The following is a 23,278-nucleotide window of genomic DNA, read 5'->3' on the forward strand; positions in this document are numbered from 1 at the left end:
TAAATGTAAGATATTTCCACTGGTAGCAGGACTCTTCATCACCATCACCAGTTTGTCTCATTCACACCATCTGTGACAGACAGGAGGCGTCTGCAGCCGCTCTCACACACACACACACACACACACACACACACACACACACACACACACACACACACACACACACACACACACACACACACACACACACACACACACACACACACACACACACACACACACACACACACACACACACACACACACACACACACACACACACACACACACACACACACACACACACACACACGCACACACGCACACACGCACACAGACACACACACAGACACACACACACACCTCTTGAGGTTGACCATGGCCCAGGGGATTCCTGTGGGGGTGTTGAAGGCAGGAAGAAGCTTCTCTGCAAGCTGCACCGCCTTCAGCTTGAACACCTGGAGAGAAAAAACAAACAACAACATAACTCACAGGTTGGTCAACATCACGTTCAACCTGGAATAATCCGCAGTCCATCAACCTTCCACGCTTGATGTTCTGCTCTCCGCTGACAGGTACGAGCAACTGAGTGAGACGTCGGGAGGCAAGCGGTTGCCAAGCGACGGCCTCGGCTTGTCTGGAGCTCAACAGATTTATGGTGGAGCCCGGCAGACAAGGCAGACTAATATATGCAGGAACCTTCCCTCTCACACACGAAATGTTACTGAACGGAGGTCAAACCGCAGCGACCGAGCGGCGAGACACCAAAGCGTCCGTCATCGGGACCGACGGGAGGAAACGGACCTGTCGGGGTTTGAGATTACACGACGTCCTGCAGCCGTCACACAGATGATCTGCTTGTTCTTTACTCAGCAATCAAAGAGATCAAAAAGAACCACGAGCATAATGCGGAGGGATGGAAACGAGGCCGCTTCTGTGGATGGCGTAAAGCTGTGAAGATGCAGACGGATAACAGACAACCTTCGTATAAACCAGGCGATGACTCATGGTTGGGCTTTTGGTCGGCCACTGTTAGCGTTAGCTAGCATAGCCAGCGTTAGAAACGTGGCTGACGCTAGCTGGCTAACGCTTCCTTGTAGCTCCTGTTTGGTTGTCATGGCAACACGGCTCCAGCTATAGCAGCCCGGCTCTGGTCCGTGCTGCGACGAAGGTGACGTAGTACAAACACGACCGTTTCCCCCTCAGAAACGTTCTGTTGCTTCCTAAAACTCAAGTTGCCTGAAAACACTAAATGTGTTGAAACACTCTGAGTTATTCAAGGCGCATGTTCCTTTGAGGGACACCCGGAGAGAGGAATAATCCCACAAAAACGTTCACGCCCGAAAAACAAAAACACGAAAGCAACATTTAATAATAATTCAAATATTCACAGCGTGAAAAAAATAAATAAACACTCGCAGCAGGACACAAACTGAGCGAGAAACATTCTCAATTCAAACAAAAGCACATGTGAGAGGATAAATACAAGTTAGGATGATGAGGACATCAAAAACACAAAAAGGTGTGTTTTCATCTACATTATTTTCAATTAGCATATAAAAAAAACCAAAACTCAGGGGGTAAAATAATCTCATTAAAGGGACGTTATTTGTCTTTATGTTAAAGAGGTCAGATGTTAGATTTGGGAAGATTATTTCAGTCTGTACCAAACGTAAAGAATTCATCTTGAAGCTCTTTATCCGGTCAGATATATAATCTTATTATTATTCAGGAGAAGTAACTTTTGTTGGCTTTCTGTTATCGGAACAAGTTTATATTTCTGTAAGTGTGGCATCAAAACACATGTAACGTATCTCAGCTGTGGTATCAGAACTAGAAATAAGTCATAACAGCATAAAAACAACTGATCGACTCCAGAGATCCAAGTTTACTTTGAACAAAATGAGGAACATCCTGCTCTACGTGCTCTTATAAATAAATAAATAAATAAAAAAGACGTCATTTTGATTTACAGCAGAATAAAAATATAGAAATTGAATCTCGTGCTTCGACGCGTCTCGTGTTCTGGTTGCAGCTCCAGGTTTTTAAAAAGTCTTTTCTACAACGCTCCGTTCTCAAATGATCAACAACAACAACAACAACAACAAGACACGTCTCCAAATCATTGCAGTGAAAACAACCGAGAGGCTCGAGTGCGTCTCTCCTGTTTACATCTACTGTAGCAAGAGGGGGGGGAGGGGGGGGGGCTCCTCTCCATCACTGACAGCTTTACTGTTCACCCTTTAACTAACACACGCACACGCACACGCACACACACACCTCTGCTTTCTTTATTCCTCCATTAGCAGCGTCTCAACTGCTCATTTTCCTCTTTTCCCAGATTAATCTCTTCTGCTTTCTCCTCCTCTTCCAGGATTAGGACCTCCTGCTGGGACCAACATTTAACTAAAGCTTTGGATGAGGTCGTCCGCCAAGTGACACGTGCGTGTTTTGGACCCCGGGGGGGGAACGTCGAGCTGTAATCCGCCACTCAAAAACGTCCAATGATCACGTTATTACACACAAGGAGGTCATTAGTTAAGCCGGGAGCAGCCGGGAGAGACGGGAAGCAGACGGGAAGCAGGCGATAGAGACGGGAAGCAGGCGAGAAGCAGGCGAGAAGCAGACAGGAAGTAGACGAGAGAGACGAGAAGCAGACAGGAAGCAGACGAGAGAGACGAGAAGCAGACGAGAAGCAGGCGAGAGAGACGAGAAGCAGACGAGAGAGACGAGAAGCAGACAGGAAGCAGACGAGAAGCAGACGAGAGAGACAAGAAGCAGACGAGAAGCAGACGAGAGAGACGAGAGAGACGAGAAGCAGACAGGAAGCAGACGAGAGAGACGAGAAGCAGACAGGAAGCAGACGAGAAGCAGACGAGAGGCAGACGAGAGAGACAAGAAGCAGACGAGAAGCAGACGAGAGAGACGAGAAGCAGACGAGAGAGACGAGAAGCAGACAGGAAGCAGACGAGAAGCAGACGAGAGAGACAAGAAGCAGACAAGAAGCAGACGAGAAGCAGACGAGAGAGACGAGAAGCAGACGAGAGAGACGAGAAGCAGACAGGAAGCAGACGAGAAGCAGACGAGAGAGACAAGAAGCAGACGAGAAGCAGACGAGAGAGACGAGAGAGACGAGAAGCAGACAGGAAGCAGACGAGAGAGACGAGAAGCAGACAGGAAGCAGACGAGAAGCAGACGAGAGGCAGACGAGAGAGACAAGAAGCAGACGAGAAGCAGACGAGAGAGACGAGAAGCAGACGAGAGAGACGAGAAGCAGACAGGAAGCAGACGAGAGAGACGAGAAGCAGACAGGAAGCAGACGAGAAGCAGACGAGAGAGACGAGAGAGACGAGAAGCAGACAAGAAGCAGACGAGAAGCAGACGAGAGAGACGAGAGAGACGAGAAGCAGACGAGAAGCAGACGAGAGAGACAAGAAGCAGACGAGAAGCAGACGAGAAGCAGACGAGAGAGACAAGAAGCAGACGAGAAGCAGACGAGAGAGACAAGAAGCAGACGAGAGAGACAAGAAGCAGACGAGAAGCAGACGAGAGAGACGAAAAGCAGACGAGAGAGACGAGAAGCAGACGAGAGAGACGAGAAGCAGACAGGAAGCAGACAGGAAGCAGACGAGAGAGACGAGAAGCAGACAGGAAGCAGACGAGAAGCAGACGAGAGAGACGAGAGAGACGAGAAGCAGACAGGAAGCAGACAGGAAGCAGACGAGAGAGACGAGAAGCAGACAGGAAGCAGACGAGAGAGACGAGAAGCAGACGAGAGAGACGAGAAGCAGACAGGAAGCAGACGAGAGAGACGAGAAGCAGACGAGAAGCAGACGGGAAGCAGACGAGAGAGACAGGAAGCAGACGAGAGAGACGAGAAGCAGACAGGAAGCAGACGAGAGAGAAGAGAAGCAGACGAGAAGCAGACGGGAAGCAGACGAGAAGCAGACGGGAAGCAGACGAGAAGCAGACGGGAAGCAGACAAGAGAGACGAGAAGCAGACAGGAAGCAGACGAGAGAGACAGGAAGCAGACGAGAGAGACGAGAAGCAGACAGGAAGCAGACGAGAGAGACGAGAAGCAGACAGGAAGCAGACGAGAGAGAAGAGAAGCAGACGAGAAGCAGGCGGGAAGCAGACGAGAAGCAGACGGGAAGCAGACGAGAAGCAGACAGGAAGCACACACACACACACACACAGCAGTGGGTCACTGTTAACATGTAATGGAGCCTCCTAAAGGGATTAAGGGGGAGACTGTGAAATGGGCTGAATGCGCCCGTTTGGTAAGAAGGGCCCGAGGGAAACGCAGGAGAGACGGGATTAAGTCACTCGCTGTGTGTGTGTGTGCGTGTGTGTGTGTGTGTGTGAGAGTGAGTGTGTGTGTGTGTGTGTGTGTGAGTGTGTGTGTGTGTGTGTGTCGTGCCATCAGCTGATCCAGTTCTCATATTGTCATCAAAAGGCCCAGAGATGAGCTGCCATGGAGGAGACATCGAATAAGCCGTCATCTTTGACAGTGTTTGCATTGACTCTGAACCTCTGAACCCTGAACCCCCTGAACCTCTGAACCCCCTGAATCTCTGAACCTCTGAACCCTGAACCTCTGAACCTCTGAACCCCCTGAATCTCTGAACCTCTGAACCCTGAACCTCTGAACACCCTGAATCTCTGAACCTCTGAAACCCCTGAATCTCTGAACCCCCTGAATCTCTGAACCCCCTGAATCTCTGAACCTCTGAACCCCCTGAATCTCTGAACCTCTGAACCCTGAACCTCTGAACCCCCTGAATCTCTGAACCTCTGAACCCCCTGAATCTCTGAACCTCTGAACCCCCTGAATCTCTGAACCTCTGAACCCCCTGAATCTCTGAACCTCTGAACCCCCTGAATCTCTGAACCTCTGAACCCTGAACCTCTGAACCCCCTGAATCTCTGAACCCCTGAACCCTATGAACCTCTGAACCCTAAACCTCTGAACCCTAAACCTCGAACCCTCTGAACCCTGAACCCTATCAACCCTGAATCCTCTGAACCCTGAACCTCTGAACCCTATGAACCTCATGAACCCTAAACCTCTGAACCCTATGAACCTCATGAATCCCTGAACCTATGAACCTCTGAACCTAAACCTTGAACCCTCTGAACCCTGAACCCTATGCACCCTCTGAACCCTGAATCCTCTGAACCCTGATCCTCTGAACCCTATGAACCTCTAAACCCTATGAACCTCTGAACCCTAAACCTCAAACCCTCTGAACCCTGAACCCTATGAACCCTGAACCTCTGAACCCCCTGAATCCTCTGAACCCTGAACCTCTGAACCCTATGAACCTCATGAACCTCTGAACCCCCTGAATCCTCTGAACCCTAAACCTCTGAACCTCATGAACCTCTGAACCCTATGAACCTCTGAACCTCATGAACCTCTGAACCCTAAACCTCTGAACCCTATGAACCTCATGAACCTCTGAACCTCTGAACCCTATGAACCTCTGAACCTCATGAACCTCTGAACCCTAAACCTCTGAACCCTATGAACCTCTGAACCCTAAACCTTGAACCCTGAACCTCTGAACCCTATGAACCCTGAACCTCTGAACCCTAAACCTCTGAACCCTAAACCTCTGAACCCTATGAACCTCATGAACCTCTGAACCCTATGAACTCTGAAACTCTGAACCCTATGAACCTCTGAACCCTATGAACCTCTGAACCCTCTAAACCTCTGAACCCTCTAAACCTCTGAACCCTCTGAACCTCTGAACCCTCTGAACCATGAACCTCTGAACCCTCTGAACCTCTGAATCCTCTGAACCTCTGAACCCTCTGAACCTCCTGAACCCTTCAGAACCTCTGAATCCTCTGAACCTCTGAACCCTATGAACCTCTGAACCCTCTGAACCTCTGAATCCTCTGAACCTCTGAACCTCTGAACCCTATGAACCTCTGAACCATCTAAACCTCTGAACCCTCTGAACCTCTGAACCCTCTGAACCTCCTGAACCCTTCAGAACCTCTGAATCCTCTGAACCTCTGAATCCTCTGAACCTCTGAACCCTATGAACCTCTGAACCCTCTAAACCTCTGAACCCTCTAAACCTCTGAACCCTCTAAACCTCCTGAACCTCTGAACCCTCTGAACCTCTGAACCCTCTGAACTGTCACGTTTCTCTCTCTGCGGCCTTCATTTTCACTGAGATATTTGAGTCCTGCGCCTCGACGCAGAATAACTCAGACAAAAAAAGACAAAAGCAATGGAAGCTTTTTTTTTTTTTTTTTTTTTTTTTTTTACATAATCTGGTTAAAGCAAATGGATTATTCAGGGTCGGGATTTGAAGACATTTTAAGCTTCGTTTTGTTTGGTCACACGATGCGTTCAAGGACCGACGATAACGACATTTTTTTACCACTTCTGGCTGTGATGAACGGTGTTTGAAGCAAAAAACATGCTTTTCAATCCGCCGCCGCCGCCGGGATTTTTGGGTGTTTCAGAGAGTTTAGAATGCAAATGACTTCTTGAAAAGGGTCCGACTGCGTTTCCAAGCCCCGATGAGCTCGTACTGCAGACTCTTGAACATTACCGTCTTTTCCCCCCCGAGGACAGATGAAAATAGAACAAAGCTGAATCTAAATGAGTAACAATCTAAATGAAGCAACGCGTCGGACGCTGTGCTGAGGAGGCGTTTACTGGAGGAAGTGGAAGTGGACTCTGGTGGAAGTCCAGGAGAGCGTTGCGTCTCCTTCCTCTCGCCTGGCCCTCGTTAACGTCATTCTCTTCCTCCTCTCTTTTCCCTTCTTCCCGTATTCAGCCCACGGTCCATTGACCCACATCTCTCCATTTCTCAAACCTCTCACTCTTCCACACCTCCTTCTCCACACCTCCCCGAATTGATCTCATTTGGTCTCCTGGTCCTCGCCATCCTCCCCTCTCTGATCCCCGTGTGACTACTTAAGAGTAAGAAAGACGGAGATGTCCGTCAGGTTTGTACGCCGCTTGTTTGCGGAGTGGAAAATCTTAAAAGCTGCGATGAAATTTAAATGCATCACTCATCTGTTCCACCATCTTCCAGTGTGTGTGTGTGTGTGTGTGTGTGTGTGTGTGTGTCTGCCACTTACTGAGCGTGTCATCACAGCAATATGTGCAAAGGGGAAAAGGACTCCCAGGGGAGGCCAGATATCTGGAGGCCTCAATGTGTGCTGCTCTCTCACTGGCAGCCATGTTTACGGAGGTTGGAGCGACTAAAATGTACTCGCTCTATGGACTGTTTTATTCGAGATGAGACCATGAATTACTGTATGAAGAAGACTTGAAACTAGGATGAATTTATTCATTTATTCTTCTTGCACTGGTCTTGTTCGTCTCCTTACATGTTCTAAAAATTCAGCTAATTCATCGTGATGCCAGCCGGTCGCCCTGCTGGGCGCCGCCGGCTGGCGGCAGTCAATCAAACGGAGAGCGACGCCCTGAATTAGTTTGACGGGTTCGCCGTTTGAGAAAAAACAAACAGAAAGAAATAGAGAGGGAATAAAAAGCTCCCTGGAGAGATCAAACAGATCCTCTGTACTGACAGACAGCTGAGCCCCATATCACAGACAAGGCTAATGAACTCCTCTGGTTGTATAGAAGTCTATGCTTCACGTGTTAAAGCTGAATTCTCTATCCTGACCACCAGGGGGCGACTCCTCTGGTTGTATAGAAGTCTACGCTTCACGTGTTAAAGCTGCATTCTCTATCCTGACCACCAGGGGGCGACTCCTCTGGTTGTATAGAAGTCTACGCTTCACGTGTTAAAGCTGAATTCTCTATACTGACCACCAGGGGGCGACTCCTCTGGTTGTATAGAAGTCTATGCTTCATGTGTTAAAGCTGCATTCTCTCTCCTGACCACCAGGGGGCGACTCCTCTGGTTGTATAGAAGTCTACGCTTCATGTCTTAAAGCTGCATTCTCTCTCCTGACCACCAGGGGGCGACTCCTCTGGTTGTATAGAAGTCTACGCTTCATGTCTTAAAGCTGAATTCTCTATCCTGACCACCAGGGGGCGACTCCTCTGGTTGTATAGAAGTCTATGCTTCATGTGTTAAAGCTGCATTCTCTCTCCTGACCACCAGGCGGCGACTCCTCTGGTTGTATAGAAGTCTATGCTTCACGTGTTAAAGCTGCATTCTCTCTCCTGACCACCAGGGGGCGACTCCTCTGGTTGTATAGAAGTCTATGCTTCATGTGTTAAAGCTGCATTCTCTCTCCTGACCACCAGGGGGCGACTCCTCTGGTTGTATAGAAGTCTATATAAATGACTCTACTTCTCTTGATGTATTCCCTCAGAAAACATTGTAAACATTAGTTTTTGGTCTCAATCTCTAGTTTCAAGTCTTCTTCAATACAGCGTGATGTTCATTTAGTAAATTATGGTCATTTAGAGTCAAACAGACCATAAAGCAGGGTATGCTTTAGGGGCGGGGCGACAAAGTGATTGACAGGTCGACACCAGAGACGTATACGGCGTCTAATTGTCACTCCTCCACATACGGTTGAGCAAATTGAGACGTCACCATGGCTACGTCCGCTTCACAGGGTGAAGGAGTGAGGCTGTACATCACACTTCCTCGTGGCAGGAACAAAAGGTGTGTTCTTTTTTTGTCTCCTCACTTAGTCTGTTCTCTCCGTTTTGCCTCCATCTTCTTTCCACGCTCTCCTCCCTCCTTGGCCTTCCTTCTGTCCCACACTCTCTCTCTCTCCCCATCTAATTTCCTCTCTGGTTATCCTTCACCATCATTATCTTAACAAATAGTACCGGAGAGATGACATGAAGGAGAGGAAGTGAAAGACAAGGAAAACAGATGAAAGAGGAGTGGATTCTACAAAAGGAAGGAAACTACCTCAGGAAATGTGCTGTGGACGAAAACAAGTGAACGTCTGAAACGAGGGAGGCAAGAGAGGGGGAATTAAGACAGAAGGGTCTTAGGAGAAAGGAAAATTAATAAGGATGGGTAAGAATGGAGAGATTAAAAAGAAAAAGGAGGAGACGAGGTAGAGCGGAGAAAACATGATGATGGGTGCAGATGAGAGGAAAGGAAGGAGGAGAGGACAAGATGAGCAAATCAGGGTGGAGCTGGGAGGCACAAAGAAGAAGATAAAAAACAAACAAGAGAAATAGGGGGGGGGGACCAGAACCAACACTACCACTTTAGTCCACAGGGGGGACCAGAACCAACACTACCACTTTAGTCCACAGGGGGCACCAGAACCAACACTACCACTTTAGTCCACAGGGGGGACCAGAACCAACACTACCACTTTAGTCCACAGGGGGCGCCATAACCAACACTACCACTTTAGTCCACAGGGGGGACCAGAACCAACACTACCACTTTAGTCCACAGGGGGCACCAGAACCAACACTACCACTTTAGTCCACAGGGGGGACCAGAACCAACACTACCACTTTAGTCCACAGGGGGCGCCAGAACCAACACTACCACTTTAGTCCACAGGGTTTTACCAGAACCAACACTACCACTTTAGTCCACAGGGGGCGCCAGAACCAACACTACCACTTTAGTCCACAGGGGGCACCAGAACCAACACTACCACTTTAGTCCACAGGGGGCGCCAGAACCAACACTACCACTTTAGTCCACAGGGGGCACCAGAAAAAACACTACCACTTTAGTCCACAGGGGGTGCCAGAACCAACACTACCACTTTAGTCCACAGGGGGCACCAGAACCAACACTACCACTTTAGGCCACAGGGGGCACCAGAACCAACACTACCACTTTAGGCCACAGGGGGCACCAGAACCAACACTACCACTTTAGGCCACAGGGGGCACCAGAACCGTTCACATCTGTGTAATTCCCTCCCTGGAACTTGCTGACATCCGACTGATAGAGTATCTCTGCAGGAAACGGGCTTCATATTCACACAGTTACACCCCTCCCCCCCTTCAGGGAGCTGCCCCGGGGAGTTAACTGATCACTCTGCTGTCGAGGGGTTACGTGCCTTGCTCAAGGACACGTCCAATGGGTTGAAGAAGAAATAGTTTCCTTCCTCGCACACATTCATCGTCCTCATCCTTCACTCCCGCCTCGTTACCCTGAGCATCACCTTCACAAACCCTCCGCTCATCCTCACTGTCCCGTCGCAGTCCTCCCTCCCTCCCTCCCTCCCTCTTTCCCTCCTTCCCTCCCTCCTTTATGAAGCTGTTGATGGCCTCTGCTTCTGATTTCCCAAAAACTAAAATAATAAAATTGCAGCTGTTCTGAGAATGAAAAGCTCATATCAAACTGTAAATTCATCAAAACCCTGAATGGTTACGCCCAATAAAAGGAAACACTGTGTACTAAATTAATAAACTAATTTTACACTTTGATTGTCAGAATATTCTCGTTTCCTAGGAAACACTGTTCAAGTCTGCGATTTCTAATTAGCTTTTTTTTTTTCTTTATCATGAACGGCAAGAAAATACCTGAAATTATATATTCCGCTTCACTCGTGTGAAACGAAGCTGAATAAGAATTAACGACAAACAGTTATCCTCAACTTTCTAATGTGGTTCTGAACCTGAAGCCGTTAACGGTGATAAATTATGGTAATAATAATAATAATAATAATAATAATCTTTACGGCGCTCAACAAATATTTGATGGATTTGCTCCAATTACAGAGCGGCACCGCTCGGCTGGACATGAAAGCTGGAGTGGATAAAAGAGGAGAGGACGGATGAGAGGAGGGGATGAAGAAGAGGAGAGGACGGATGAGAAAAGGGGATGAAGAAGAGGAGAGGACGGATGAGAGGAGGGGATGAAGAAGAGGAGAGGACGGATGAGAGGAGGGGATGAAGAAGAGGAGAGGACGGATGAGAGAAGGGGATGAAGAAGAGGAGAGGACGGATGAGAGGAGGGGATGAAGAAGAGGAGAGGACGGATGAGAGGAGGTGATAAAGAAGAGGAGAGGACGGATGAGAGGAGGTGATAAAGAAGAGGAGAGGACGGATGAGAGGAGGGGATGAAGAAGAGGAGAGGACGGATGAGAGAAGGGCATGAAGAAGAGGAGAGGACGGATGAGAGGAGGTGATAAAGAAGAGGAGAGGACGGATGAGAGGAGGGAATGAAGAAGAGGAGAGGACGGATGAGAGAAGGGCATGAAGAAGAGGAGAGGACGGATGAGAGGAGGTGATAAAGAAGAGGAGAGGACGGATGAGAGGAGGGGATGAAGAAGAGGAGAGGACGGATGAGAGAAGGGGATGAAGAAGAGGAGAGGACGGATGAGAGAAGGGGATGAAGAAGAGGAGAGGACGGATGAGAGGAGGTGAAGAAGAAGAGGAGAGGACGGATGAGAGGAGGTGAAGAAGAAGAGGAGAGGACGGATGAGAGAAGGGGATGAAGAAGAGGAGAGGACGGATGAGAGAAGGGGATAAAGAAGAGGAGAGGACGGATGAGAGGAGGGGATGAAGAAGAGGAGAGGACGGATGAGAGGAGGTGATGAAGAAGGAGAGGACGGATGAGAGGAAGGTATGAAGAAGAGGAGAGGACGGATGAGAGGAGGGGATGAAGAAGAGGAGAGGACGGATGAGAGGAGGTGAAAAAGAAGAGGAGAGGACGGATGAGAGGAGGTGAAAAAGAAGAGGAGAGGACGGATGAGAGAAGGGGATGAAGAAGAGGAGAGGACGGATGAGAGAAGGGGATGAAGAAGAGGAGAGGACGGATGAGAGGAGGTGATAAAGAAGAGGAGAGGACGGATGAGAGGAGGGGATGAAGAAGAGGAGAGGACGGATGAGAGGAGGGGATGAAGAAGAGGAGAGGACGGATGAGAGGAGGGGATGAAGAAGAGGAGAGGATGGATGAGAGGAGGGGATGAAGAAGAGGAGAGGACGGATGAGAGAAGGGGATGAAGAAGAGGAGAGGACGGATGAGAGGAGGGGATGAAGAAGAGGAGAGGACGGATGAGAGGAGGTGATAAAGAAGAGGAGAGGACGGATGAGAGGAGGTGATAAAGAAGAGGAGAGGACGGATGAGAGGAGGGGATGAAGAAGAGGAGAGGACGGATGAGAGGAGGTGATAAAGAAGAGGAGAGGACGGATGAGAGAAGGGCATGAAGAAGAGGAGAGGACGGATGAGAGGAGGGGATGAAGAAGAGGAGAGGACGGATGAGAGAAGGGGATGAAGAAGAGGAGAGGACGGATGAGAGAAGGGCATGAAGAAGAGGAGAGGACGGATGAGAGGAGGTGATAAAGAAGAGGAGAGGACGGATGAGAGGAGGGGATGAAGAAGAGGAGAGGACGGATGAGAGAAGGGGATGAAGAAGAGGAGAGGACGGATGAGAGAAGGGGATGAAGAAGAGGAGAGGACGGATGAGAGAAGGGGATGAAGAAGAGGAGAGGACGGATGAGAGGAGGTGAAGAAGAAGAGGAGAGGACGGATGAGAGGAGGGGATGAAGAAAAGGAGAGGACGGAGGAGAGAAGGGGATAAGGAAGAGGAGAGGACGGATGAGAGGAGGTGAAAAAGAGGACTTTCTTCATCCCTTCTTCCTCCGCTCAGGTAAATAAAGACACACACAGGTGAGTACTCACTTCCTGTCCAGACAGGTAGTAGGCGGCCAGCAGTCCTCCTATGAAACGGATGTTGACCTCAAACACAGACACCTCGGCATTCTGGGAAAACAAAAGGGGAGCACGACAAAACAAAACAAATTACTACACTTGAATTTGTATGTTTTCATGCCTTCTGTCGGTTTTATACTATAATCTATTGTGTTTCTCATGAACTCTGTTATATTCCACCTCTTTTCAGACAGTAATTAATTAATTAGTGAACCTCCTCTACAGCCGATGATTTAATAACAACTCAGATGGTTAAATTAAGCAGATTACATGAGTTAAAGGTCTATTTAACTCTTCTTCAGCCGTCCCTTTAATGGCGATACACACCAGCAGCTCCCCCTGTGGTTCTTTCAAATATAGATTCATGAACCCAAAGTTCCTGTTTGCAGAGAGCGACTTGATTGGATCAATCTCAGTGAAATCTCCTGTTCTTCTACTTTAACTTGAAGAATAATCGACCTGCTGCTGGTCAGTTTCTAGACCCTGAAAAGATGTTATTGATCACTTTTTAAAAGTAATATAGAAGTAATGTTGAGCCCCCCCCCCCCCCCCCCCGAGGAGACGAGGAACGCACGATCAGTAATCTCTTTTATGCGACGTCGTCTTTTTACTGCTCTACGGCTTAATTTTTTATTATGGTTATTACCGTTTTACTTATTTCATTTCTTAATTTGTTTCTTATTGTTTTGGTTTTATTGTTTCACCCGTGGAACCGTTTCATCGGGGTTTAATTTGACCTTTTATCTTGCTTTGATTATATTTATGTTACATTGCTTTGCTTTTAATGTCAAAGCACCATGGAATCAGTTTTTAACGGCGCTATATGAATAAAGTTATTATTATTATTATGATTATTATTCATAACACCTCCCAGTTTAGGTCAGCAGTGGAGACCTATGAGCCCTCGACTTCCAGCTACTAATAACCCACTCCTCATCCATCACATGGGATAAAGAAGAGAAGAGGATGGATGAGAGGAGGTGAAGAAGGAGAGGAGAGGACGGATGAGAGGAGGTGAAGAAGGAGAGGAGAGGACGGATGAGAGGAGGTGAAGAAGAAGAGGAGAGGACGGATGAGAGGAGGTGAAGAAGGAGAGGAGAGGACGGATAAGAGGAGGTGAAGAAGAAGAGGAGAGGACGGATGAGAGGAGGTGAAGAAGGAGAGGAGAGGACGGATGAGAGGAGGTGAAGAAGGAGAGGAGAGGACGGATGAGAGGAGGTGAAGAAGAAGAGGAGAGGACGGATGAGAGGAGGTGAAAAAGGAGAGGAGGTGAAGAAGAGGAGAGGATGGATGAGAGGAGGTGAAAAAGAAGAGGAGAGGACGGATGAGAGGAGGTGAAGAAGGAGAGGAGAGGACGGATAAGAGGAGGTGAAGAAGAAGGAGAGGACGGATGAGAGGAGGTGAAGAAGGAGAGGAGAGGACGGATAAGAGGAGGTGAAGAAGAAGAGGAGAGGACGGATGAGAGGAGGTGAAGAAGGAGAGGAGAGGACGGATGAGAGGAGATGAGAGGAGGTGAAGAAGGAGAGGAGAGGACGGATGAGAGGTGATGGAGAGGAGAGGATGGATGAGAGGAGGTGATGAAGGAGAAGATGGATGGGAGGAGGTGATGGAGAGGAGAGGATGGGAGGAGGTGATGAAGGAGAAGATGGATGAGAGGATGGATGGGAGGAGGTGATGAAGGAGAAGATGGATGGGAGGAGGTGATAAAGGAGAAGATGGATGGGAGGAGGTGATGAAGGAGAAGATGGATGAGAGGATGGATGGGAGGAGGTGATGAAGGAGAAGATGGATGGGAGGAGGTGATGAAAAATGGAAACGTCGTCTATCTTTTGAAAGCTCTCGATCTGAAGCGTGAAAGGAGGACTGAGGGCTGACGGGACGCTCTCGTCTGGCGGCGCCCGTCCGTCCGACTTCCCGTCCGCTCTGTCGCTCCGTTGACGACTGAATGGACTGAATCACGGGAAAGAAAGTTTGTTTTAAAACTTTATCGTTCTGAAACCGCAGAACGGGAGTCAGATTGTAATATTAATATTACTACTGCGTCGCTGTCACTCGCAGGAAGACGCCCAAAACGCTCCCGGCGGCGGGTCACATCAACTGTCACTAATCACGGTAAACTGCGTTGATGCCATCAGACGGACGGCGTCGAACTCAGACAAAGATTGTTTATGAGGTAAGACGCTTCACTCGTTTCATTATCACGTCTCCAGCTGTCCAAACCGCAGACGTCCCCCATTAAGTTAGCGGACTGCCATCTTGGATTTTGGCCATAGACAGTTTTTTTTGGGCCATTCGTTTGGTAAATTATGGTCCGTTTAGACAGACTATAAAGCAGGGTATGCTTTAGGGCGGGGCTACAAGTTGATTGACAGGTATACGGCGTCTCTGCGTCACTCCTCCTCAGTCCAGATATGCTCACTTCCTGTTCACTGGCTGCCAAAAAACACCAACATGGTGACGGCCGTAATCCAAGGATTTGAAGCTTCAAAACGTCCGTCCACAAACCAACGATGTCACGTTGACTCCGCCCACTCCTCATATTCAGTCTGTGGGCGTGGCCCAACTGCCCCCTGGTTGAGCGGCATACTAACACACACACACACACACACACACACACACACAAATATATATAAACTAAGAAAGCAAAAGCAACCTTTTCCTGAAATGCAGCCGGCTCTGTGGTTCGATGGTATTCGGGTTTTGGACAGTCGGTTGGACATAACGTGACATTTAAAGACGCACCTTCGGCCTTTTGTAAAATTACATTTTAATACTATTTTATGGCATTTTCAAAAGGCCAACTATTGAGATGAAGTTATTGAAACCTATTATTAGTAAAAACCTACTTCTGTGACCGTGAACCCGGCATCGGTCTGAGGTGTGTGAGCACGAGGCTCAAATATGTGTTGAAGGAATGTCGTGAACAATAAACTCTAAATGTTTCTGCCTCTCACGGCGTGACAATGGAGTGCCGATGTTTTCACCGTGAACACACTGAGCTCCTCTGTGATTAAACGGGAAGCTGAAGGTTATGAACGTGGTTCATGAAGGTGAAGGTTCATGGAGCTGAAGGTTCATGGAGCTGAAGGTTCATGGAGCTGAAGGTTCGTGGAGCTGAAGGTTCATGGAGCTGAAGGTTCATGAAGGTTCATGGAGGTGAAGGTTCATGGAGCTGAAGGTTCATGGAGGTGAAGGTTCATGAAGGTGAAGGTTCATGGAGTTGAAGGTTCATGGAGCTGAAGGTTATGAACGTGGTTCATGAAGGTGAAGGTTCATGGAGCTGAAGGTTCATGGAGCTGAAGGTTCGTGGAGCTGAAGGTTCATGGAGCTGAAGGTTCATGAAGGTTCATGGAGGTGAAGGTTCATGGAGCTGAAGGTTCATGGAGGTGAAGGTTCATGAAGGTGAAGGTTCATGGAGTTGAAGGTTCATGGAGCTGAAGGTTATGAACGTGGTTCATGAAGGTGAAGGTTCATGGAGCTGAAGGTTATGAACGTGGTTCATGAAGGTGAAGGTTCATGGAGCTGAAGGTTCATGGAGCTGAAGGTTCATGGAGCTGAAGGTTCATGGAGCTGAAGGTTATGAACGTGGTTCATGAAGGTGAAGGTTCATGGAGCTGAAGGTTATGAACGTGGTTCATGAAGCTGAAGGTTCATGGAGCTGAAGGTTATGAACGTGGTTCATGAAGCTGAAGGTTCGTGGAGCTGAAGGTTATGAACGTGGTTCATGAAGCTGAAGGTTCGTGGAGCTGAAGGTTATGAACGTGGTTCATGAAGCTGAAGGTTCGTGGAGCTGAAGGTTATGAACGTGGTTCATGAAGCTGAAGGTTCGTGGAGCTGAAGGTTCGTGAAGTTGAAGGTTCATGGAGCTGAAGGTTCATGAAGGTTCATGGAGCTGAAGGTTCATGAAGGTTCATGGAACTGAAGGTTCATGAAGGTTCATGGAGCTGAAGGTCCATGAAGGTTCATGGAGCTAAAGGTTCAGGAGGTGAAGGTTCATGGAGGTTCATGGAGCTGAAGGTCCATGAAGGTTCATGGAGCTGAAGGTTCATGAAGGTTCATGGAGCTGAAGGTTCATGAAGGTTCATGGAGCTGAAGGTTCATGGAGCTGAAGGTTCATGAAGGTTCATGGAGCTGAAGGTTCATGAAGGTTCATGGAGCTGAAGGTTCATGAAGGTTCATGGAGCTGAAGGTCCATGAAGGTTCATGGAGCTAAAGGTTCATGGAGGTGAAGGTTCATGGAGGTTCATGGAGCTGAAGGTCCATGAAGGGTCATGGAGCTGAAGGTTCATGAAGGTTCATGGAGCTGAAGGTTCATGAAGGTTCATGGAGGTGAAGGTTCATGAAGGTTCATGGAGGTGAAGGTTCATGGAGCTGAAGGTTCATGAAGGTTCATGGAGCTGAAGGTTCATGGAGGTTCATGGAGCTGAAGGTTCATGGAGGTTCATGGAGCTGGAGGTTCATGGAGCTGAAGGTTCATGGAGCTGAAGGTTCATGGAGATGGAGGTTCATGGAGCTGAAGGTTCATGGAGGTGAAGGTTCATGAAGGTTCATGGAGGTGAAGGTTCATGAAGGTTCATGGAGCTGAAGGTTCATGGAGCTGAATGTTTATGAAGGTTCATGGAGCTGAAGGTTCGTGAAGCTGAAGGTTGATGAAGGTTCATGGAGCTGAAGGTTCATGGAGCTGAAGGTTATGAACGTGGTTCATGAAGCTGAAGGTTCATGGAGCTGAAGGTTCATGGAGCTGAAGGTTATGAACGTGGTTCATGAAGCTGAAGGTTCATGGAGCTGAAGGTTCTGAACGTGGTTCATGAAGCTGAAGGTTCATGGAGCTGAAGGTTATGAACGTGGTTCATGAAGCTGAAGGTTCGTGGAGCTGAAGGTTATGAACGTGGTTCATGAAGCTGAAGGTTCGTGGAGCTGAAGGTTCGTGAAGTTGAAGGTTCATGGAGCTGAAGGTTCATGAAGGTTCATGGAGCTGAAGGTTCATGGAGCTGAAGGTTCATGAAGGTTCATGGAGCTGAAGGTCCATGAAGGTTCATGGAGCTAAAGGTTCATGGAGGTGAAGGTTCATGGAGGTTCATGGAGCTGAAGGTCCATGAAGGTTCATGGAGCTGAAGGTTCATGAAGGTTCATGGAGCTGAAGGTTCATGGAGCTGAAGGTTCATGAAGGTTCATGGAGCTGAAGGTCCATGAAGGTTCATGGAGCTAAAGGTTCATGGAGGTGAAGGTTCATGAAGGTTCATGGAGGTGAAGGTTCATGGAGCTGAAGGTTCATGAAGGTTCATGGAGCTGAAGGTTCATGGAGGTTCATGGAGCTGAAGGTTCATGGAGGTGGAGGTTCATGGAGCTGAAGGTTCATGGAGCTGAAGGTTCATGAAGGTGAAGGTTCATGAAGGTTCATGGAGATTCATGGAGCTGAAGGTTCATGGAGGTGAAGGTTCATGGAGGTTCATGGAGCTGAAGGTTCATGGAGATGGAGGTTCATGGAGCTGAAGGTTCATGAAGGTTCATGGAGGTGAAGGTTCATGAAGGTTCATGGAGCTGAAGGTTCATGGAGCTGAATGTTTATGAAGGTTCATGGAGCTGAAGGTTTGTGAAGCTGAAGGTTGATGAAGGTTCATGGAGCTGAAGGTTCATGGAGCTGAAGGTTCGTGAAGCTGAAGGTTCATGGAGCTGAATGTTCATGGAGGTGAAGGTTCATGGAGCTGAAGGTTCGTGAAGCTGAAGGTTGATGAAGGTTCATGGAGCTGAAGGTTCATGAAGGTTCATGGAGCTGAAGGTTCATGGAGGTGAAGGTTCATGGAGGTTCATGGAGCTGAAGGTTCATGGAGCTGAAGGTTCATGGAGGTGAAGGTTCATGGAGCTGAAGGTTCATGAAGGTTCATGGAGCTGAAGGTTCATGGAGGTTCATGGAGCTGAAGGTTCATGAAGGTTCATGGAGCTGAAGGTTCATGGAGGTTCATGGAGCTGAAGGTTCATGGAGCTGAAGGTTCATGAAGGTTCATGGAGCCGAAGGTTCATGGAGGTGAAGGTTCATGGAGGTTCATGGAGCTGAAGGTTCATGGAGGTGAAGGTTCATGGAGCTGAAGGTTCTCTAGTCATCTCTCCGTCTCGGCCGCGTCGCCTGCGATCAAATCTTCAATCTGACACGAGTTATTAATACGTCGGCTAACGCGCTCCGTTCATTCGGTGGATCTTTGAGCCCCAGCGACTGAGGTGGACCTCACACCGACACACCCATCATCTGAGGGTGGGCTGGTGTGTGTGTGTGTGTGTGTGGTGGGGGGGGGGGGACTCCAACTATGACTCACTGCTGGGCTCAACCCAACATGGCAGCTATTTAATCATTCATTAGCTGGTGTGGGTGGTGGAGGGCAGGTGACACACACACACACACACACACAGTGTTCAGTTTTGTTGTCTTTTCAAAAACGACAACATGTGTAAAAAGATGACAAAGTCTGGGTTGGTTCATCTTTCACTCCCTTGATGCTTCGCCCAATGATTGATTGATTGATTACAGAATGAACCTCATCGATCCGAGCCGGGGAGTCCAGCCCTGCGGCGTTGCTGGAGCTCGATTCACTGACAACAACGTCAATCTCCACGAGGGAGGAATCCTCCTTTAAAGGAGGAAGACAGAGTGAAGCTCACGCTGTCCGCCTCCTTTAAAGAGGAAGAGAGCAACAAAACATCCTCACTGTCAATCACTCACACACACACACACACACACACACACACACACACACACACACACACACACACACACACACACACACACACACACACACACACACACACACACACACACACACACACACACACACACACACACACACACAGCATCGGTTAAGCTCAGTGTAAAGTTATCACGGGGAGAGTGATTAAACTCGAGTAAGAGTGTTGCCTTTAATCTCCTCCATGGAAGTCCAGACCATGCCCTTATCTCCCCTCCCCTCCTCCTCCAAGCCCCCCAGGGGTGAACAAATCTTATCCCAAGGGGCGGAGCCTAATAACACTCACACAGCCAGTCACACTGCGGGCTTGGAGAGCAGCTGGAAGCAAACACCTGGATCCCGTCTCATGCATGCAGGTGTAAGAGGAGTCGTTAATGAAAACAGAGCGACGCTCCTCCTCCTCCGCCTCCTCCTCCTTCTCGTTAAGTCCCTCTAATCGCTCCTCTTCTTATTACTGCATTCAAGACCCCCCCGCCCCCCATCGTCTCATATCCATGTCATTGTTATTGCATTTGTAATACTCTTAATAATCCTCCACCTTTTTTTTCTTCTTCATGGAGGCACGAGCCTCACGTTGCTCCGGCAGATATGAGAGAGAAACATGAACGTTTATGTGTCATGAATCTCAATGTGTCCGTTGTCAGGTGTGTGTGTGTGTGTGTGTGTGTGTGTGTGTGTGTGTGTGTGTGTGTGTGTGTTTATGCCACAGCTGCTTCTGGGTCTGATAGCTACACGGTGGCCCACGCTCCCAACAACATCCACTTTTATCGCTGCCATAAAAATATACCTCTTTTTTCTGCCCTCATCCCATAATGCATCTCTCTTAATTCCCCACTCAGCCGTTCTTCATCTCAAGACGTTCAAGGAAGTCGCTGTCGACACCTGATTGAACCGCTTTCCTGAAAGGTCGACGTCCTTTGCTCGGACAGTTGTAGACGCAGCGCGACTTACACTTCCCAAAAAGAGTTTTTAAAAAAAAGTCAAATAAATCCCAATTAGCCACTGAGAGTCTTCTCTTCAGCGTCGTCTATAGACATACGATGTGGGACCTTTTCTATGTCGTGGCTCCAGTTTTACTGGCAATGAGCTTCATAGGAGCATCTAGCAAAGGTGTTGAGGATGAGTGAGGTGAGGAGGAGGCAGCCGGGTGACTCGTTGGTGGCGCGCTACACTGCTGACCTTTCTCTGAAGAGGTCATGGGTGCATAACGCACACGACTGTTCTGACTGTTCTGTGTGTTTCATGTTCTGTGGACTGCTGAGTCGATGTCAATTATTCAGACAGCACCGCTCCTCCATCTCAAGTCAAAGAGGTCAAACATCCCCAAATAATCTGATTAACGAAGAGACTGCGTGCCAATTCCAGACGATCGCAGTGATTGGCCGAGCGACGAGTAATCAAACATGTCGAGTCCTTTAAGAGACACTGATTTATGATGATGTCCGACAAACTCTTAAAACTGTGTGTGTGTGTGTGTGTGTGTGTGTGTGTGTGTGTGTGTGTGTGTGTGTGTGTGTGTGTGTGTGTGTGTGTGTGTGTGTGTGTGTGTGTGAGAAGGAGGTTCGGGGTACCCACCACTCCAAAGTCCAGGTTCTGCTCGATCCACTCCTGTCCGTCCTTGAACTCGTCGTGCAGACCCATGATGTAGAGGGTGTCCAGGGCGTCCACGATGGTCGCTCCGAGCTGGGAGTTGCCTGCACAGAACACACACACACACACACACGGCACAAACATGAGGTTCGCTTCGCTGTGCACGCAGAGACCTGTCAATCACAGTAAGCCCCGCCCTGAAGCAAACCCTGCTTTGTGGTCTCTTTGGACTCTAAATGGACCATCATTCGCGGAGCACGTCCTGTAAATTAGTCCGTTCCTTTATGAATCATCACACTGGTGTTTGGAAAACCCCACCCCCCTCCCCTCCTCGTCCCGACCCTCCAGGAGAAGCTCTCAGCATCCTCGAGAATGTAGGAGGAGGAGGAGGAGGTCGTGGGCAGAAGAGAAGGGGGATGTGAAGTGCGAGGAGCAAAGCAGAGCACATTATTGTCATTCACCCACCAGGTGATACACTCGTACAATCAGAGGAGATGTCCGTCCTCTAAAGATGCTTTCACAAGAGGCCGAGAAAAGTGAAAGAAAAACAACAACAAAGTGTCGGCGACATGTCAAAGTGCTGCGTAGAAGCGACCGCTCTGGAGACGGAGACAGGAGGAGTGAAGTGCACCCGGAGGACAGCAGACGTGACGAGTCATGCAAATGACTGACGGGATGAAAACCAGATGAAGAAAGACGAAGAGAAGCTAAAGGAAGACAAACGCAGACATCAAATTAAAACCATGTCGTCGTCGTCACTATGAGAAGCTCTGTGATCTCAATCTGGAGGTTCTGCACCTGCACGTTCCTCCGTCGACCAGTCAGTCGGTCCTTAAAGGGCAGTTTTTAGTTTATTTTTAATCTATATTGTTTTATACTTCCTGTGTGAATATCAAAAAGGGTTATTTATTGTATCACTTTGTGCTATTGGTCATTATTGAGCATCATCAGCGGGGGAAGAATTACAAACTCAACGGGCGGTGAATAGAACGCGTTGTTGTTGTTGTTGTTGTTGTTGTTGTAAATGAGCCGATAAACGATATGAGAACATACCGGATCAGAGCGTAGACTCTAGACTTCACAGGGGACCGCAGGATCGGTTCTTGTAACTTCCCGAAATGATAATCAGATAATTATTATTATTATTATTAGTCTTGACAACAAATGAAAATAAGCAACTGCTGCGTCATTCCCTTTTTAATAAAAACTACAACGTCTCTCGAGGAGTTCGTCTCCTCATTAACATGTAAAACAATGCAGCAAGGTATTCTGGGATGCCGGGGCAGACGTTTCAGATCGATGCACATGCCCTGTGATAACGGTCCGTGGCGCTGCCCTTTAAGCCCCTCCCCCCTCTCCCTTCTTATCTGCGGCTCCTCCAGTCTAAAGGCTTCATGCGGCAGCCGCAGCCCGATTAGCATTATAGACAGGAAGCTCTAAATCACTCTAAAAATACTCGGCAGGCCCGCTGAGAGCGAGACGCCCCGGACGACCACGCCGGATCTTGACAGATTGGCCCGACTGTTGCTGGAGCAGAACCCCCCCCCCCCCCCCGTCGCCTTCATCCCCTGCAGGTAAAGGCTGTGGGCAACGAGATGGAGGTCCAAGTTCTCCACTGACGGGCTTTTGAGTCGAGTATTAACAGATTTTTTTTTAAAAAGGAAAAAAAAGCTTGAGCTTCACAGTCTAAAGAAGCTTTTATTTTGAAGGCTTTAAACTGATCTCCAAAGTCTCAAATAAAAATACAGAGAAGAATAATCGTGTAAAGAATATTCACCCGACGCAATCTTTTGAGATCAGATGAAGAAATACTCGGAGAGGGCGGAGTGCAAAAGGCTTAATAATCAGAGCTGGTCTACATTTTAAAATCTGCATTGTGTGTCGTAACGTTTGAAATCTGTGATTTGTGCCATTTAGGAGACGTTGCGTTTACTGACCTTAAAGAAAATCTGATTTAAATGATATCACGTCTGATGGTCACTTTTGTTAGTGCGCTGCGATGGAATTTATCCTCAACGTTAATCGATTATTAGTTCATTAAAACAAACGCGTTAGGGCTGTAGCTAATATTTACTTTAATCATCTCCTCCTCTTCCTGTCCTCCATCTCCTCCTCCTCCTCCTCCATCAGATGAAGCTGACTGGGCGCTCTCCAAAGGAGGTTAGGGTTGCCAGGCGCTGCTTATCGCAGACAAATTGGCCGGGATGATGTTTATTTATTTGGGGAATCTCTCTCTCACACTCACACACACACACTCACACATACACAGAGATTGAATTCACAGCGCACACAACCATCTTTTTACCTCACCTGAACTCTCTCACAGGCTCAGACTTCCTCCCTCCATCCATCACAATCTCACACACACACAC

At 48.3% G+C, this 23,278-nt stretch overlaps 1 protein-coding gene across 1 annotated transcript in view; it reads right to left on the bottom strand.

Annotated features, from left to right (window-relative positions):
- The window catches only part of man1a2 (mannosidase, alpha, class 1A, member 2), an 80,934-nt gene that overhangs the window by 15,474 nt on the left and 42,182 nt on the right, over positions 1-23,278 (bottom strand). Inside the window, 3 exon segments of the mRNA XM_034561068.1 lie at positions 343-437; positions 12,550-12,630; positions 20,892-21,010. Of these exon segments, the coding sequence (XP_034416959.1) occupies positions 343-437; positions 12,550-12,630; positions 20,892-21,010 (295 nt within the window).

This window comes from Cyclopterus lumpus, chromosome 21, assembly GCF_009769545.1.
Source record: "Cyclopterus lumpus isolate fCycLum1 chromosome 21, fCycLum1.pri, whole genome shotgun sequence".
NCBI classification, from domain to species: domain Eukaryota; kingdom Metazoa; phylum Chordata; class Actinopteri; order Perciformes; family Cyclopteridae; genus Cyclopterus; species Cyclopterus lumpus.